Raw genomic sequence first — 17,521 nt, 5'->3', positions numbered from 1 at the left:
CTATTTAAGTGTCTATCTAAATGCCTCTCATAGTAATTGTACCTGATTCCACCACCAACTCTGGCAGTGTATTCCATATATCAACAACTCTCTGGATATATATATATATATATATATATATATATATATATATATATATATATAAAAAAATAAAAATTACCCCTCAGATCCCTTTTCACCTTAAACCCATGTCCTCTTGTTGAGGATAAGTGATTTTGCCTATCTACCTTGCAGTCATATACTTCTATCAGGCCATGCCTTAGCCTCCTTTGCTGCCAGGAGAACAAATCCAGCCTATTCATTCTCATAACAATCATCCTCTACCCAGGCAAAATCCTGGTGAACCTCCTCTGCAATACAATCACCTCATTCCTATCGTGTGGTAAACAGAACTGCACACAGTAACTGTGGACTAACCAACATTTTATAAAGTTGTACCATAAGCTCCCTGTTCTTATATTCCAGGCCCCAGTGAATGAAGTCCAGTATCCTATTTGCCTTCTTCACCAACTTATCTACTTGTTCTCCCACCTTCAAGGGATCCTTGGACTTGTACACTTAAGTCCCTCTGTTCCTCAATACTCACGACAGGCCCACCATTCATTGTGCAAATGTCTATCAAATACGACAGTTACGTTTTTTTTCAATGGGCACAAGGTCAGTTTGAAGGAATGCAGATTATTCCAAATATCTGATGACTAATCAGCAGCACCATGCATGTTTGCATTTGTTACAAGATTGCATAAAACATTAACTCAAAAGACCTGTGTTTGAAGCTTCCACTTGTGTCTTCCTGGAAATTGTGCAACAAAGACAACTTGTTTTTCTGCTCTTTCTTGCAAAGTATCATAAGTTGTTGAAAAAATAAAAGTGATAAAATAGAGATTTTTTTCTTCTTTTAATAAGGTTAATCTTTGGAGAAGCTCCATGAACATACTTATTTTCTGTGCCAAAAGAATGCTAATGAATGTAGCAGAATGCAACAGCATTACTGTATTGCAGCCCCCATTAATCCAATGTACTTACTATATTCAGGTTTCACTTGAGAAACAATTTATAAATAATCAACAGTTATCAATTTATTGCAGGTTTTCAGATTTTATTTTAGAAGCTGAAGGCAAGACCCCAAGATCCAAAAAAATCTGAGGAGTCAGAGCAGCTATTATTCCAGTGGATACAACTGGTTTCACATTAACACAATCACCCTCAAAAGCTGTTAAAGCTGGGCAGGAATCAGTTTTAAAAGTTCACAACAGAAATGTTCGGTTCACAAAATTCTTCACTATCTCGATGTTTGTCATTGATCACTTGGTCAGATTATTCCTTTAAATCCTAAAAAAGAAGAAAACAAAATAAGCCAAGGAATGTATTAAATACACAAGTAATATCTCTAGTCCAGGACAGCTCGAAATTTTTTAGTTGGCAAATATTTTCCTTGACTTTCTGGCTACAGGAATACCTTTCACACAGAAACCATTGTTACTGAGCAGCCTGCTACATATTGTAGTCTTACCGATCCGAGTGACATCCCATTGGCTTCATTCTCAACAATATGCAAGTTAAAAAAAAAATTGGACAGGGTGGACTATAATAAAGCAAAGTAAGAGAGATGCACCTGGAATATAAATAAAATAAAATATAAAAAATGTGAGTGATCAGATTAGAGGCTGCAGGACAAGAAGGACAAATAGAGTAGACTGACTATTTGCTGTTTATACAACTTTTACTGAGATCTAACAAGACAGGATCAATTGCATGGCCAATTCAAACAAGACTGTGTGGATTGACCATTCAGTTCTTTAAAACATTCCAAAATCAACGTTCTGTACATTCCAACCAAGTAAGCATCCCAACCGAGATCAATTATGAAGTGATAGGTAATTAATACAGCAGTACATTTCAACTTTAAATCAATACTTTGTAAAAATTAAGTCATATTTTATGTCTCAAGGTATGCCCATGACCTCACTGAAATGCTGATTTATGGAGTGCTGGAACTATTCAATTTTTAAAATTATGTTCCTCATCTTTAGCCCTGAGTGGGCTTATTCCTCCCCATGCAACACACAAGGTGCTGGAGGAACTTGGGAGGTCAGGCAGCAACTATGGAGGGAAATGAACAGTCAACGTTTCAGCCAACCCAAAACATTGACTGTCCATTTCCCTCCACGGATGCTGCCTGACCCACTGAGTTCCTCCAGCATCTTGAGTGTTGCTCCAGATTCCAGCATCCACAGTCTCTATTATTCTTCCCCATCTCTGTAGCCACCTGCAACCAACTCCCAAACTGTCCATTGCTGTGACTTCATCTTCACTATTTGCCTCACCCATTTTTGGCAGCCGTTCCTTCAAACACCCAATGCCGCTCTCTTGAGTTCTATTTACAAATCCTACCATCACTCCTTTAATATCATCTTTCGTGATGACCTTTATAACTAAATCTTTCATTATTCTTTCCAACAGTTACTACCTGTTTTGTCTCTATTTTGTCTGCTCAATATGTAATGTAAAGTCTGGCATTTATCACCCCTCTCTGTTAAAGAAAACCTTCCAGCACATTACTCAGGGAGCTAGTCTTCTGGTGCATGGTTAAGGCTAAAGTAATTATTAGAAAAAAAGACATGAGAAGGACCTAGGGCAAAGTGTGAAATTAAACAGAGAAAACCAGGAAAATACAAATACATTTATTCATGATGCTAAGTTGGCTTTTAGTAGCAAAATTGTAAACGACTTAAGAATCAAGTATTCAGCTCCTGAGAAAGAACGGAAAGATGACACAGGAGTACACATTGTGTAGTCTTACTGATGCAAGTGCATCCCGTTGGTTTGATTCACAATCCATTACGTAGATTGCACTTGGAATGTTAAATACAGGTTTGGGTCTCCCTTCCCAAGGAAGGGGAACCTTGTGATTGTGGAGATTGCAGCAAAGCTCCCCAAGATTGATTCCAGGGAAGGGGTGATGGGAGGATTATCTTAGGGGTGGAGATTATGCAGAGTGGGCCCGTATTTTTTTAGTTTAAAAGAATTGGATCTCATCAAAACACAAAACATTTTCAAGGCGGTTGATGTGGTGGATGCAGAGACAATGATTCTTCTGACTGGGATGACTAGAACCAGGAATTAGAGCCTCAAAATAAGAGGAAAGTCTTGCTTGACTGAGATGAAATTTTTTCACCAAGTTGTGAATTTGGAAATTTTCCCCAAGGCCATTGTGTACACAGGCAATCTGTGTTACAGCCATTTGGGTTATGGAAATTCACCCTGACAGAATTACAAAATTCACAAATCTCTACCCAAATATTTGAGATAAGGAGTAAAATTCACTTTCATGGAATTTATGTGAAAATAAAGTAAAATTAACACAATTTTATTTTTCAAACACGTTGCTTGATGCATACACAGATGACACAGCTTTGCATAATGGAAAGTGATATAAACTTCCACCCCCACCCCACTTCACGCAGGGGTTGGCCAGAGGTATTTGTAGCTGACGTTAATAGATATTTGGATATTAAGGGAATCAGACAGGGTTGGTACAGGAAAATGATTTTGTAAAAATTCAGCCACAATCTTATTGAATGGGGGAGCAGCTGCCTACTACTTGTCACGTACCAGCAACAAAAGAAACACAGAGTCATGTATAAGTGTTAAAAACTATTTTATTAATAACTACTTATGACAATAAGAAAAATAAAAGTAAAAATGTTAGAATGTTAGAAGTAAAAATGTTAGATCTTAAACATTAACCCCAAAAACTAAACTCGAAGTGTGTGTGTGGCAAGTTCCCAAACTCCAAGGCAAGGAATAGTTCTCAAAGTTCAGTTCAGCAAGCCGTAAGGTGAAACGTGAGCAAAGGTTCTTCAACAACCACCACTGACTGAAGGCAAAACGTAGAGAGAAAATAGAGAGTAATTATGAAATCCAAATGTTCCACGATGACACCTCCGTGTCTGCTCAGCAGTGACTACTCCACCGCTTTGTTCTGAAGCATTTGCCACCCCGAAAGGCACTCGAATCATGGCTGTCCACACAAATACCTGTTTCCTTCTACAGGTTAATGACAAAGTGGACTCCACTGCTTTGTTCCGAAGTATCTGCCACCCCGAAAGGCATCCGAGATGTGGCCGTCCACACAAATACCTGTTTCCCACTACAGGTTAACGACAAAGTGGACTCCACCGGATTATTCCAAAAATCCATACGTCGATTGTAGTGACAGGCACAGTTATTGTTTTTCATCCATCGATAGAGACTAGCAGGCTGGTCTCTCTCTCTCTCTCTCTGACTGACTCCAACTGTCTGCTTCAAAAACGCCATTACGTCCTTATCTTCTGTTGTCGTCATCACACCACACACCACTGTGCTCTATCTTAAAGGGACATTCACCAATAGTAATCTAGTCTGTAACATACTGTACACCCGATATCCTGCCCCTGCTTTTATTTCTTACATACTTTTGTTCTTATGGGGCAATTAATTTAGAGGCTCCTAAGCCTCAAACACAGTGGGAGATTTAGTGGGAGAAGTAATCAGAGGTTCAGAAGATGTGCTACTTTTATCACATTTAGAATGAAGGGAGGGAGCAATCGTTCAGAAATTACACAAAATTATCCAGGAAGGGTGAAAAGTCATTCAATAATTAGTTATTATGTACAAAACTAATCTACAAATCCAAAAGATGTTTTATTCTGGTACACTACCACAGCAGTTAATAATGACGTGTAGATTCAAAGTAGTAAGCAATTCCAAACTGTTGTGTTTTAGACACAAAGTGCAGACACTGCAGATTATATGGCTTGGAGACTACTCCAAAGTTTCCAAGACATTTGGAACTACCAAAGACTGTCATAACAGAGATTAATCATTAATGTTAGTTGAACTTCATTATCCCTCACTGGATGAACCAACATTCTTATTTTAGTTAAAACTAATACGTTGAGATAGATTTTCACTTAATCTATACAATATGACTTTTCACACTAACTGCAAGTTTCTAATAAAATGAAACAGTGACTTACCATTAAACTACTGAGATCTTCATTCATTCTTGAATTTTCCTTTTATGTATGGGATACGACCAACTACAGCTTTCCAGTCAGTAGCATAGATCAGCACGACAGTACCCACAGCTCCCCATGTCGTCATTGTTGGAATCCTAGAAAACCAAATTATATAAAATCTTGTTTATTGTGATACAGTGCCTTAATAATGGCTCAATGATGAATGATCATGCCATATGTTCAGCTATTATTCTGTGTAGTTTCACTGTAAAGATCAATATTCATCATTTTTTCAAAGCTTATTCCCTTTATTTGATACATCTTTTAGGTAGCTCAAGATAAATGGTTTCCCTCCTTCCAAAGTTTTTTTTGAAAGTTAGTTTCATTTCCTTTGTAACCCTAATTAATCATACAGTGAATTACTTGCTCTAAGATGAACTGCAATGCAAATATACAGGGCTCCCATTTTTTTACATTAGCAAACATAACACCAACCCCATTTTCTCTTTAACCCTGACCCACCTTTTACTTCTCTATTGATTTGATTCCAATCTTTCTAAAATGTATAGAAAACAGAAAGCTACAACTGACTGCAGATGCTGGAATCAAACCACCTGCTGGAGGAACTCAGCCTGTCGAGCAGCATCTGGGGGAGGGGAAGGAACTGTCGATGTTTCGGGTCGAAACCCTGCATCAGGACTGATGAGCTACAAAAAGAAATACACCTCCTATTTTAATTTCAACTCTGTGAACCTTTCAAAACTTGACACCAAGGTAGAGTACAAATTACTTTATTAACTTCAACAGAATCTGCAGAGTAGATCCTGGGAAACTAGATGTTTCAATCTACATTTTGCATCACTGATGAAAAATTATCATTTTCACGAGATGAATTTTGAGAGAGGATGTGGACTTCAAGTAGAAATATTAAAAGACAATTCAATGCTTACATCTGATGTTATTGTGAAATGTCTAGCTTCTATTTTAGTTAACAAAGGTTTTGAACATTTGATTTGGAGCAAATAAACTGATGATGCTTCCCAGAGCTGCACTTTGAGCTTTGAGGGAAGTATGGGGGATCCAGAGGCTAGATTGTGCATTGACACATTCTTCACGAGTCATTACAATTATACATGTAGGCTCAAAACTTCCAATGACATGTGGTACTGAAAGAAAGTGTGCACACACAGGATTTTTAATATAGTACAGTTAAATGGAATAAAACGTTGGTGTCTCTTTTTCCATTCACCTAATTTATATTATGAGTTTTCAAAACAAATTTTTATGTTTTCATGCTCATAGAAAAGGTGGCTGGATTTCTTCATGACGTTACACTTTCCTTCTGATGATAATTTGAATGTTCAAGATCAATAAGGATGGCAGGTTGTTGCAGCAGGTAACACTGCTGTCTCAACTCTAGGAACCCGGGTTTGACACGGACTTTGAGTGCTGTCCGTGTTGAGTTCGCACATTCACCCCAAGACCCGGGCATTTCTGCTGGGAGCTCTGGTTTTCTCCCACATCCCAAAGACACGCTAGTAGGTTAACTCACTACAGTAAATTACAACCCCCCCTCCACCTCCAACCCAGTATGGGCAAGTGGCAAAAGAATCAAACAGGAGTCAATGGGGATATGAGAGAGAACAAGTTGCACAGCTATAGGGAAAGAGGGGACTGATGGATTGCTCTTTTGGGAATCAGTTTGGAACCAATGGACCAAATGGCCTTCTTCTGTTTCATAATAAGCAAGCCAGCAGTATTTTGCATGTAACTGAGGTTTTTCACTCATGACTCAAAATCAGCAAGTAGGAATTACAAATCCAATTAAAAATAAACCCTACCTAGCCCACCTTTATGAGCACATCTAGAACTGTGACAAATACACCCAAGGAAATCAGATTTATCATACATTTGCAAAATCTAGCTATGTGATTAGAAAGTGACACATTAGTAATCTTGATTGATTACATTGACTGAGATTTTCTAACTGGAAACTTTAACCAATCATCAAACCTAAAGGTCACGTTAGCACCCAGTGAAGCACGAGCAGGAGATTGGATGGTATTTTAATGAGATCAGGGAAATCACAATCTGTTAAAAATTGTGGGGAAGTGATTCAAATGGAAGCTTTAGCTTTTACTTGACTTTTATAGAACACAATTACAAGGATTCCATCCCCATATTAAGCTCAGGAAGCCACTTGTTCCCCCAACCCAAGGCTCTACTCTCTTACTTTATTTCTACCTGCTGTTCCCTAGCAATATCATCCAAAAACATCAGGTGTCGCATGTTTACTTATGACTCAGTCACCTGCATCAAATCTCCTTCCATTTCTGTCAGTTCTGAGTGAGCTGATATTTCCTCCAATTCACCGTTAGGAATATTAACGTCATTTTTCTTTAGCCCACAGCAACTTTTATCCCTTCACCACAGATACCATCCATTCCTTGACCATGGTCTCAAGCTCAAACAGTTTACTTGAAATTTCTACATTCTATTGGCATTGAGTGAGCTCCTCTCCATCACTAAAGCCATCAACATTTAGTACCAAATGCTGCAATCCATCTGCTGGTGGAACCCTCACTAGCTAGATACTACCTACAGATTCAATTTGTCCAATGCTTCACAACCGGTATAAACATGTTGGTTCAAAATTCCATTGCCTATAGCTTAACTCTCAACACATCTCCCCCACCCCCCACCAATCATTCAAGCTTACTAACATCTATTAGTTCCTGTTCACCAATAACTTGTTTGATTCCCTCCATGGCCTTCTCTCTACAGATATCAGTGACATCCTGCAGCCCATAACCTCTGAAAGTTCTGTATTCCTCAATTCTGACCTCTTATGTGTCACCCAGTTGCTCTGCCCTACTATTGTCATGTCATTAACAACTTAGGTCCCAAGTTTTCAAAGTACTTCTGCAAATCTCTCTCTCTCTCTTCCTTTAAGAACCTCCTTAAAATCTACCTCTTTGACCAAGGTCTTGGTCACATTTCCTTATGTCTCCTCCTATGAATTGTCTGTAACTTTATTTTGTAATGTACTGAAGCATCCAACGATAACTTACTCCGGTAAAAGTATATTAACACAGTGTTGCAGTGACAGGTGAGTTGTTGCAGTGCTTTTACAACACATCTACAAAAGGCAGTGCATTGCTGATGTGGGAAGCGTGGATAGAGTTCAGCAGGAGCAGCAACTATGCAAAATACTATCAATGCAAGCATGTTAGCCAGTGGTGAAAAGTCCATGACTCCTAATTTTAGCTTTATTAGAATTTCAATGGCGGTTCAGTCATCACAAAGTAGACAACTTCAACACCGCTCCTCCTACAGCTCTGTTGTTACGTATAGCCCAGGTAAAACTTCCAGTCATTGATGATCTTTGATGACAGTGAATGGGAAGATGATGGTCACTAGAAAAATTCTGGGTCTGTGGCTATTATCTGGCACAAATCTTTGGTAGATGTTAGTCCATGTGTAGGTCCTGTTGTAAAACCAAAGAAAAAATGGATTGTAAAACCAAAGAAAAAAAGTTTTATATAGTGGAGGCCTAGGGAACAAAGGATGAATACACATCGTATTTGCAGCTTAAACAAATGGTGCAAATTAACTTTTAACTTGTGGAATAAGCTGCCAACTGGTGCTTAAAATACGAATCTGATGATTTTCAATAAGGAAATGGAATTTTACTTGCTAACCTATAAATTAAAACTACTGCAACTTCCATTTATATAGTGTATTTAAATGCCTGAAGAGACTCTGGGGGAATATTATTAAAATACTAATGCTGAGCCACACAAGGTGACCAAGGCCAGAGCTTCTGAAAGTAGGAAAGGGAGGTAGACTGGGAATTCCATAGCTCATGGCATGTGCATGCCAGAATTAAACGTGCGCAGATATCTCAGAGTCACATGGCTTGAGGAGATTACAGAGATTAGGAGGAATTTTAAAGTTTTCTACCTTGTTTTCAAATGGAGGTTTTGCTTATCTGGAAAACAATATCGGCCAACAAACCAAGGGTTAAAGGTGTGAGTTAAGACACAGAGTCTTGCACAAGTTAAATTTACTGAGTTTCAGAGTATGAAAACAGGCCCTTTGGCCCACTCATCCATTGTGACCATTTGAGCAAGTCCCAGTTACCTACGTTTGACCTACATCCCCTAAACCTTTCCTATGCATTACCTGAAGACCCACACCTTCAAGGTTCAACAATAGCTTCTTCCCCACAGTTATCAGGTTCTTGAACTCAAACACCACCTTGGACTTTATTTCTTTTTTCTCTCAGCTTGCACTGATGTTTACTTTGTTTATTGTCATGCATGTATAATTTATGTCAATTTAAGTTTATGTTCTTATATTTGTAACGTACTGTGCTGCTGCTGCAAAAACCTAAACTTCATGCATTTATACCCTGGGTGCGTATGCCTATGACAATAAACTAGCAGATGAATGAGAGATACTGGAGAGGAAGGTGTTGGAACATCAAAAGTCTGGAAATAACAAAGGCATGGAAGAGGGTTTTCAATGTGCCATGTGGAGTACAGAACAAATCTGGCACCTCAAAGCTCGGCATATACGAGGCTCTTTGGGCTATCAGCAACTGCAGAATTACACTCCACCACGATCTGTAACTCCATAGCCTGCACATCCCTCACCTTCCCATTAGCATCATGCCAGGGATTCAACCCTTATTCAATGAAAAGTGCAGAAGGGCAATAGTGGCCTAGAAATGGCAAAACTGCAGAGGATTACTTGTGTGTATTTTTGCCATTTAGCATACATTAGACAGAAATAAGCACCCCTCCCCCCAAAAAAAACCTTAAAGCTCTACGATACTGCCACATCTATTCATAGAGAGATACAGCAGGGAAACAGGCCTTTGGCCCAATGATTCCATGCCAACTATCAGTCACCCATTTACAATAATCCTACGTTGATCCCAGTGGTGGTAGATAATCAATCAGCCAACAGGAGGTTACCCAATTCCACAACAAAAGCAGAATCTCAGCCAAAGCCTCGGCAGAGGAACGTGCACCATTTTCAGTCAGAAGTGCCCAGCGGATAAACCATCCTGGATCCCGTCTGAAATCACCCCCCCAGACTTCAGGCAATTCACTTCACCTTCATTCCCCTCCCAGGGGAATGGAGAGCCCAGGGTAGACAGGGAGCTGCTCACTGGTGGGGTTGGGGCAGAGAGGACACCCTGCTGGGCTGGGGGGAGGGGGTAAGGAGGGAACACACTGTGGGGGAGGGAACGCACTGCAGGGGGGGAGGAGGGGGAGGGAACGCACTGCGGGGGGGAGGAGGGGGAGGAGGGGGGAGGGAACGCACTGCGGGGGGGGAGGGAACGCACTGCGGGGGGGGAGGAGGGGGGAGGGAACGCACTGCGGGGGGGGGAGGAGGGAACGCACTGCGGGGGGGGAGGAGGGAACGCACTGCGGGGGGGGAGGAGGGGGGAGGGAACGCACTGCGGGGGGGGAGGAGGGGGGAGGGAACGCACTGCGGGGGGGGAGGAGGGGGGAGGGAACGCACTGCGGGGGGGGAGGGAACGCACTGCAGGGGGGGAGGGAACGCACTGCGGGGGGGGGGAGGGAACGCACTGCGGGGGGGGGAGGGAACGCACTGCGGGGGGGGGAGGGAACGCACTGCGGGGGGGGGAGGGAACGCACTGCGGGGGGGGGAGGGAACGCACTGCGGGGGGGGAGGGAACGCACTGCGGGGGGGGAGGGAACGCACTGCGGGGGGGGAGGGAACGCACTGCGGGGGGGAGGGAACGCACTGCGGGGGGGGAGGGAACGCACTGCGGGGGGAGGAGGGGGAGAGGGGGAGGAGGGGGGGAGAGGGAGGGGGGGAGGAGGGGGGGAGAGGGAGGGGGGGAGGAGGGGGAGAGGGAGGGGGGGAGGGAGAGGGAGGGGGGAGGGAGAGGAGGGAGGAGGGAGGAGGGGGAGGGAGGGAGGAGGGGGAGGGGGAGGGAGGGAGGAGGGGGAGGGGGAGGGAGGGAGGAGGGGGAGGGGGAGGGAGGGAGGAGGGGGAGGGGGAGGGAGGGAGGAGGGAACACACTGCGGGGGAAAGGACACCCTGGGGGAGGGGACACCGCCCTCCCGTTGCCGGGCACTGACCTCCAACAGGACGGAGCCCGACCATCTGACCTTGACACTCAACAGCGTTACCGCCAGTGAACGCCCGCGGCTCCCCGCGGGAGGAGGAGGGAGGGGAGGGGGAGGAGGAGGGAGGGGAGGGGGAGGAGGGAGGGAGGGGAGGAGGGAGGGAGGGGAGGAGGAGGAGGAGGGGGGAGGGGGAGGAGGAGGAGGGGGAGGGGGGAGGAGGAGGAGGGGGAGGGGAGGAGGAGGGAGGGAGGAGGAGGGAGGGGAGGAGGAGGGAGGGGAGGAGGAGGGAGGGGAGGAGGGAGGAGGAGGGAGGGGAGGGGAGGGGAGGAGGGGAGGGGAGGGGGAGATGGGAGGGGGGGAAGGGGGAGATGGGAGGGGGGGAAGGGGGAGATGGGAGGGGGGGAAGGGGGAGGGGGGGAAGGGGGAGATGGGAGGGGGGAAGGGGGAGAGGGGGGAAGGGGGGAGAGCGGGAGAAGGGGGGAGAGGAGGAAGGGGGAGAGCGGGAGGGGGCGCGGCCGGCGGAGGGAGGCCGGAGCCCCGGGCTGGGGCCGACCCGATCCCCGGGGGCCCGAGGTCACCACAGCCACCGCTCCCACACCAGTCCCCGCGGCCGTGAGCCGAGCGGTCGGCGCTCCCTCACCAGTTTCTCAGCAGCTGCCCGTATCTGGGCCCGAGGATCTGCTGCAGCATCGCGCCCGCCCGCCGCCCGTGTCCTCCGCCCGGCGCCCGTCTCCCGCCCGCCCACAAAATGGCCGCAGGACCCCGGCCCCGCAGGGGCCCGGGCAGCGCCTGACCAAACAAGGCAGCGTCCCCTCACCCCGATTCAGCGGAATACCAGCACTGGGCCGGGTTTTGTTTTGTTTTGGAATTAAATAGCTTACATGTAAAGGCATAATGCGCCGTTTCGCACTTCCAATGGTGCGGCCGGTGCTGCCCCCTGTGGCCGGTGGTGGATGTGTCGGCTCCCAACTCAGGTTGCACTGGGGACAGATGTGGCTGCAGCTGCTTCTACATCTGCTGCTTTTTCCTCTCTGCCTGTCTCCTATTATTCACCTCCCTCTTTGTCTGTCTCCTATTATTCACCTCCCAGCTCCACCCTTAAACCCCACATCAGGACTATCTCAGTCCATGTGACAGTAATAAACCAATTACATACAGTATTTTAAAAATCCCACAGGTTGATGTGGCAAACTCCACGCAACCTGAGCAACAAACAATCTGCTGGAGGAACTCAGTGGGTCGAGCAGCATCTGTGGGAGGAAAGGAATTAGGTCCCAATGCAGGGTTTCAACCCGAAATGTTGACAATTCCTTCCATCCCACAGATGCAGCATGACCCAGAGGCCCTCCAGCACATTGTGATATCCATGGACCATTCAGAAATCTGATGGCAGACAAGAAGAAGCTGTTCCTAAAAATCACTGAGTGTTGGTCTTCAGGCTCCTGTACCTCCTCCCCAACAGTAGTAATGCAACCATGGATCTTCCAGAGTCTGCACAGACACCCATTTACACCAATCTCTCTCCCCCTCCCCCCACCAAATTCTTCTTCCCCCTCTTTTATTTTCAAATTTAAATAAAAAACTTCTCTAAATTCAAGGTAAACCCTTTATTACAATGACATTGGGTAAACAAGATTAAACAGACATTAAAAAGGAGGGGTATTCCTGTTATAAAAACGGCATATTTATTGCTTTAGTACTGTTTATATGCACGAGTTCTCATTAACTGAGAGGAAATGGTTTAAACTACTTTTCTGAAATATTCCAGCCAGCTGTTTTGATGTTTGAATAAATAAGAGAAAAACTTCCCCCTCGCCCCAGATTCTACCACTCACCTAAATACTCGGGGCAATTTAGTGGCCAATTAACCTACCAACTAGCATGTGTAAGGATTTGGGGGGGGGGGGGGGTGGAAAAGAGGAGGAGGGAAGAGATACTGGACCACCTGGAGGAAACCAGCAGTCACAGAGAGAATTGACAGCACTGGAGGTCAGGATTGAATCCTGATCACTCGAGCCATGAGGCAGCAACTTTCCCAGCTGTGCTTCCCGAAGTCATACGATGGATTTGGAATCTCAGCAGGCTGTTTTGTGCAAAATTGAAGCACATGGGATTGGGGGTCAATTTACTGACCAATGGGCAGGGAGGAAACAAAATATGAATATATCAGTCCTTTTACAAACAACAGGCAGTGTAGGGTTCAGGGACCCCAGCTATTTGCAATCTTATGATTTAGATGTGGAAATCAAATGCAAGCTTGCTGACAGCACAAAACTGGATGGGATTGAGAGCAGGATACAGCAAGGCTCCAGATTGTCTGCATTTACCAACTCCCTCAAATTAAAAGTTATCCACTTTGATAACAAAAAGGCATTTCATTATCTCAATGCTGATAAATAAGGAATAGGGGAGGTGTAATGTTGATGAGAGGAGGCTGTTAAGTCTGTAAGTTAGTAATACCTGCATTTGCTACGTGAGGGTCAAATATGCTCTGGGACAGATGACCAATCTGCCACTCACTGCTGCTGGTAGGATGAATCATAACTATTATTGCCAAATGACCATGTCCAACTAAAGCAGCAAATCCAGCAACAATGAATTTGAGAGATAAAAAGATCCTGAAATTGCCCATGTAACAGTATGCATCCCTGTACTTGAGCAACCATCTGCCACAATTATCATGCTCGATGCAGTTCAAGGTCTTCAGCAGCAGTTATTAGCACTCTGAGCAAGCACAGGTATCAACCCTTGAAGAAAATAAAATTTACAAATGTTATTGCATTCAATACCATACGGCAGTTTTCCAGTTTGTGTCTCAGAGTTTCCAACCCTACCTTTGCAAAGGAAAGGGAGCAGTGTGCCAGCTGGGACCAAAGCCAGCTCCCAGGGCAGGAAGACAGACATTTGTCAGAGAAGAATAGGTAGTTGGATGCACAATCGTGTTCCAGAATTGTGACTAGGTGGGGAGTTAGTTCACCCACTGGACGACAATGAGGGTGCAGGGATATCATCAGGTAGCCAGAAGTGTCCAGCTGAATTTTCCCCAGACACAAGGACCCCCAGAACTGGATGCTTCTGTAATTCATTCCAGGAAAAGAATATTTTTAATATCACATAACAGTGAAATAAACTTGAGCTACAGCTCAATTTTTGGGCCATTTCTCCACTAATACCACACATTGTGGGGTCTGACCCCACTTGGAGTACTGTGCTCAATTCTGGTCGCCTCACTACAGGAAAGATGTGGAAGCCATAGAGGAGATTTACAAGGATGCTGCCTGGAATGCAGAGCATGGCTTATGAAAGCAGGCTGAGGGAACTCGGCCTTTTCTCTTGGAGAGACAGAGGATGCGGGGGAACCTCATAGAGGTGTATAAAATGAGAGGTATTGATCAGGTAGATAGTCAGAAGCTTTTCCCCAGGGCTGAAATGGTGGCCACAAGAGGACACAGGTTTAAGGTGCTGGGGAGTAGGTATAGAGGAGATGTCGGGTAAGTTTTTTTTACTCAGAGAGTGGTGAGTGCATGGAATGGGCTTCCTGAAACGGTGGTGGAGGTGGATACGATAGGGTCTTGCAAGAGGTTATTAGATAGGTACATGGAGCTGAATAGAGGGCTATGGGTAAGCCTAGTAATTTCTAGGGTAGGGACATGTTTGGCACAGCTTTGTGGGCCGAAGGGCCTGAATTGTGTTGTGGGTTTTTAAAAAATGTTTCTATTGCTAGTCTCCAACCCTGGGATCACCCATCTGCTGCTGCAACCCTCAATCTCTTGTTGCTTCCTGACTTGGATTATTTCACTCTCCAGGTCAGAACCCATTCCAAGAGAAACACTTTCAACTGCACCTGGTTCCTACCACATCAAAAGCTCAATTAAAATTCTAATCTGTTTAAATACTTTAATATCTCTGCCCTCCCATCTCTTACCTCCACCAACCCTGTTCCTCTAATTCTGGCTTCTTGTGCTTCTCCCATTCTATTACTGACTGGCTGCAAGCTGCAAAATTTCCTCTTAACCTCTAACCCTTTAGCAACTTTTGTCCAATTACATTGTAAATTTACAATAGTATTTCTGTTAAATACCATGGGGCATTCTACATTAAAAGACATGGTATAAGTGTTTATAAGTGTTAATGTTTTGAAGACTTATTACCTGTGACAGTAGCAATTCTCCTCCATGGCTTCTATTGACTAAACCACAATACTGCAACTTGACCCAACAAGCTAACTGGCTCAAGACCAACTTGTTTACATTACAATGTTGAAAATGCACCTGGCCCAGGGCTGTGCACTAAGTGTGTCCCCGTTAGGGCACCAAACCCATGTTCGGTTTGAGGCGCAGACTAACTAATTGCATAAAACTAAATTTTTGTAACATTACAAAAGGGGTAATGACTGTTGTTTTGGAATGAAGGCAAATCAGAAAAAAATGATTTAAAATAGGCATCAAAAGACAACCATGTGGTGGAAAAAACTGCAGATGCTGAAAATCTGCAATAAAAAGTGGTGGAAACACTCACCAGGTTAGGCAGCATCTGTGGAAACAAACAGTTTGGGTATGAAACTTTTGTTGTATTTACCCCAGAAAAAAATATTGAAACAATGCTGCTTAAATTAACTGTGCATAAGTCCCCTCCCCATCATTTCTTACTCCATTGCAATTCATGCTCCCTCTTGAATGGGGACAGTTAACAGTCAACTTAATCCCCTAGATGCACACACAATACACAGCCAATAGAAATTTGAATCTTGCCCAACATGAATTTACAAGAAAATGTGTAAAAATCTTAGTGCCCAACATTTTACTCATCAATTCTAACGATTTTATAACATTCATGTCCTCATGTGATTGAGCACATCTCAGCCAATGTGTTTCTTCTGAAGAGCACCATCTGCACCAGTATTGAGAAGATACATCATACACGTTCACAAAGTGATGAACAAAATGGTCACAGCACCAAATTCAGAGCTCAGCCTGGTGGCTTTTTCCCCTTTGAATACACAATTCTGTGAGAGCAGATTCAGAAGACTCATTTTCTTTCCAAACATTTTTATTCTCCATTTCTTTCCTTCAACTCAAAACACCCAAGCCCAACTCAACTTTTTCCTCTAAATTGATACAGGCTATCATATCCTGCAAAACAATAAAAAACCATTCCCAAGTAGTTTTTTTTGAGGTTAAGTTAATACAACAGAAGTAATGCCAAGGGATTATTTCAGGGGGAAAGAGATCTGAAAGTGTCAGAAGAGTATGAACCAGAATTTATATAATTTTAAGTACTTAGAACTTCCATTAAGTAGTCCCTAAAACAGCAAAATCATTCTAAAATGCTTTCCAGACAGTGTCAAAAAAGGTGCTAAAATGCTACTTGAAATAAAATTACTCAGTAATAAAGCTCTTGAAGTTCTCAGTCGCACTCTCCCCAGAACCATGCTAATTTCAAGTCAACAATGGACAATTACTACAGAAACCAACATCCTTTCTGAAACTCAAATCCAAATCTTTGGAAAAATTGAAGGGATGTAAAGAGATATTTTTGGTCAAAGCTGTGTGGGGGGGGGGGGGAATATGAATGCTTTTGTTCATTTATTCCCTCTCCATTGAACGTAGAACAGTGCAGCACTGGACAAGCCATTCGGCCCACAATGTTGTGCTGATCTTGATGCCAATTTATGCTAAATGTCCTCTTCCTGTGTATCATCCATATCCCTCCATTCATGTGTCTGTCTGAAAGCTTCAAACTCCCCCAAATTGACCACTTCCACTACTACCCCTGGTAACCCATTCCGGGCACCTCCCACTGTGCAAAATAAAACTTGCTCCTCAAGTTGCCTTTGCACGCCATCCCCCCAACCTTAAAAGCACTGAATGTGTTGAATTAAGAAGAGTTTCCAATGACAAAGAATGTTACCATACCTTGAATCCATCCACCACCTTGGAAGCACGGGTTCAATAGACACAGGATAGAATTTGGAATCCAAAATTTGAAGATTTGCCTCAGATACCATTAATCCAGGGGGAGGGAAGATGGGGACGAGGGGGACAACCAGCATCTCCATACAACACATCCTCCACCCTGCATAATCACGTCCCTCATGTGATCACCCTCTGACAATGAACGTGCAAACTGTTCCCCCAAAATGGCAACTTTAAACTCTTGAATGCACCCCTGACAACGCCTAATTTACCTGTCACACACTGGTTTACTCACCATCCTTTATTCTTGAATGAGGCAGCACAATGTTGCACTAAGTTAGTGCAATGAAGAGGGATCCCCAGAGAAACAGGAGCAGAGGAAAAAAAAACAGGAAAGGGAGGAGAGAGGTGAACAAGGGGGTGGAGGCAAAAGTGAGTGCATTTCCCAACCTCGTGATATCCCACAGACGTTTCTCCTTTTGTAGCTAATAAC

The 17,521-nt window shown here is 43.9% G+C and overlaps 1 protein-coding gene across 1 annotated transcript; it reads right to left on the bottom strand.

The window, feature by feature from the left end:
- Positions 1-879: 879 nt before the first annotated feature.
- LOC127582538 (cytochrome b-c1 complex subunit 10) lies at positions 880-11,862 on the bottom strand. The gene is made up of 3 exons (XM_052037877.1): positions 11,754-11,862; positions 5,022-5,158; positions 880-1,332 (listed from the first exon to the last, which is right to left on the bottom strand). Exons 1-2 carry the CDS (start codon positions 11,801-11,803, stop codon positions 5,041-5,043), a joined length of 168 nt encoding a protein of 55 aa, XP_051893837.1. The 5' UTR covers positions 11,804-11,862; the 3' UTR covers positions 880-1,332; positions 5,022-5,040.
- Positions 11,863-17,521: the final 5,659 nt, after the last annotated feature.

The sequence above is a fragment of the Pristis pectinata genome, chromosome 24 (assembly GCF_009764475.1).
Source record: "Pristis pectinata isolate sPriPec2 chromosome 24, sPriPec2.1.pri, whole genome shotgun sequence".
Classification (NCBI taxonomy): domain Eukaryota; kingdom Metazoa; phylum Chordata; class Chondrichthyes; order Rhinopristiformes; family Pristidae; genus Pristis; species Pristis pectinata.
This window is presented reverse-complemented; position numbering and strand designations above follow the sequence as displayed.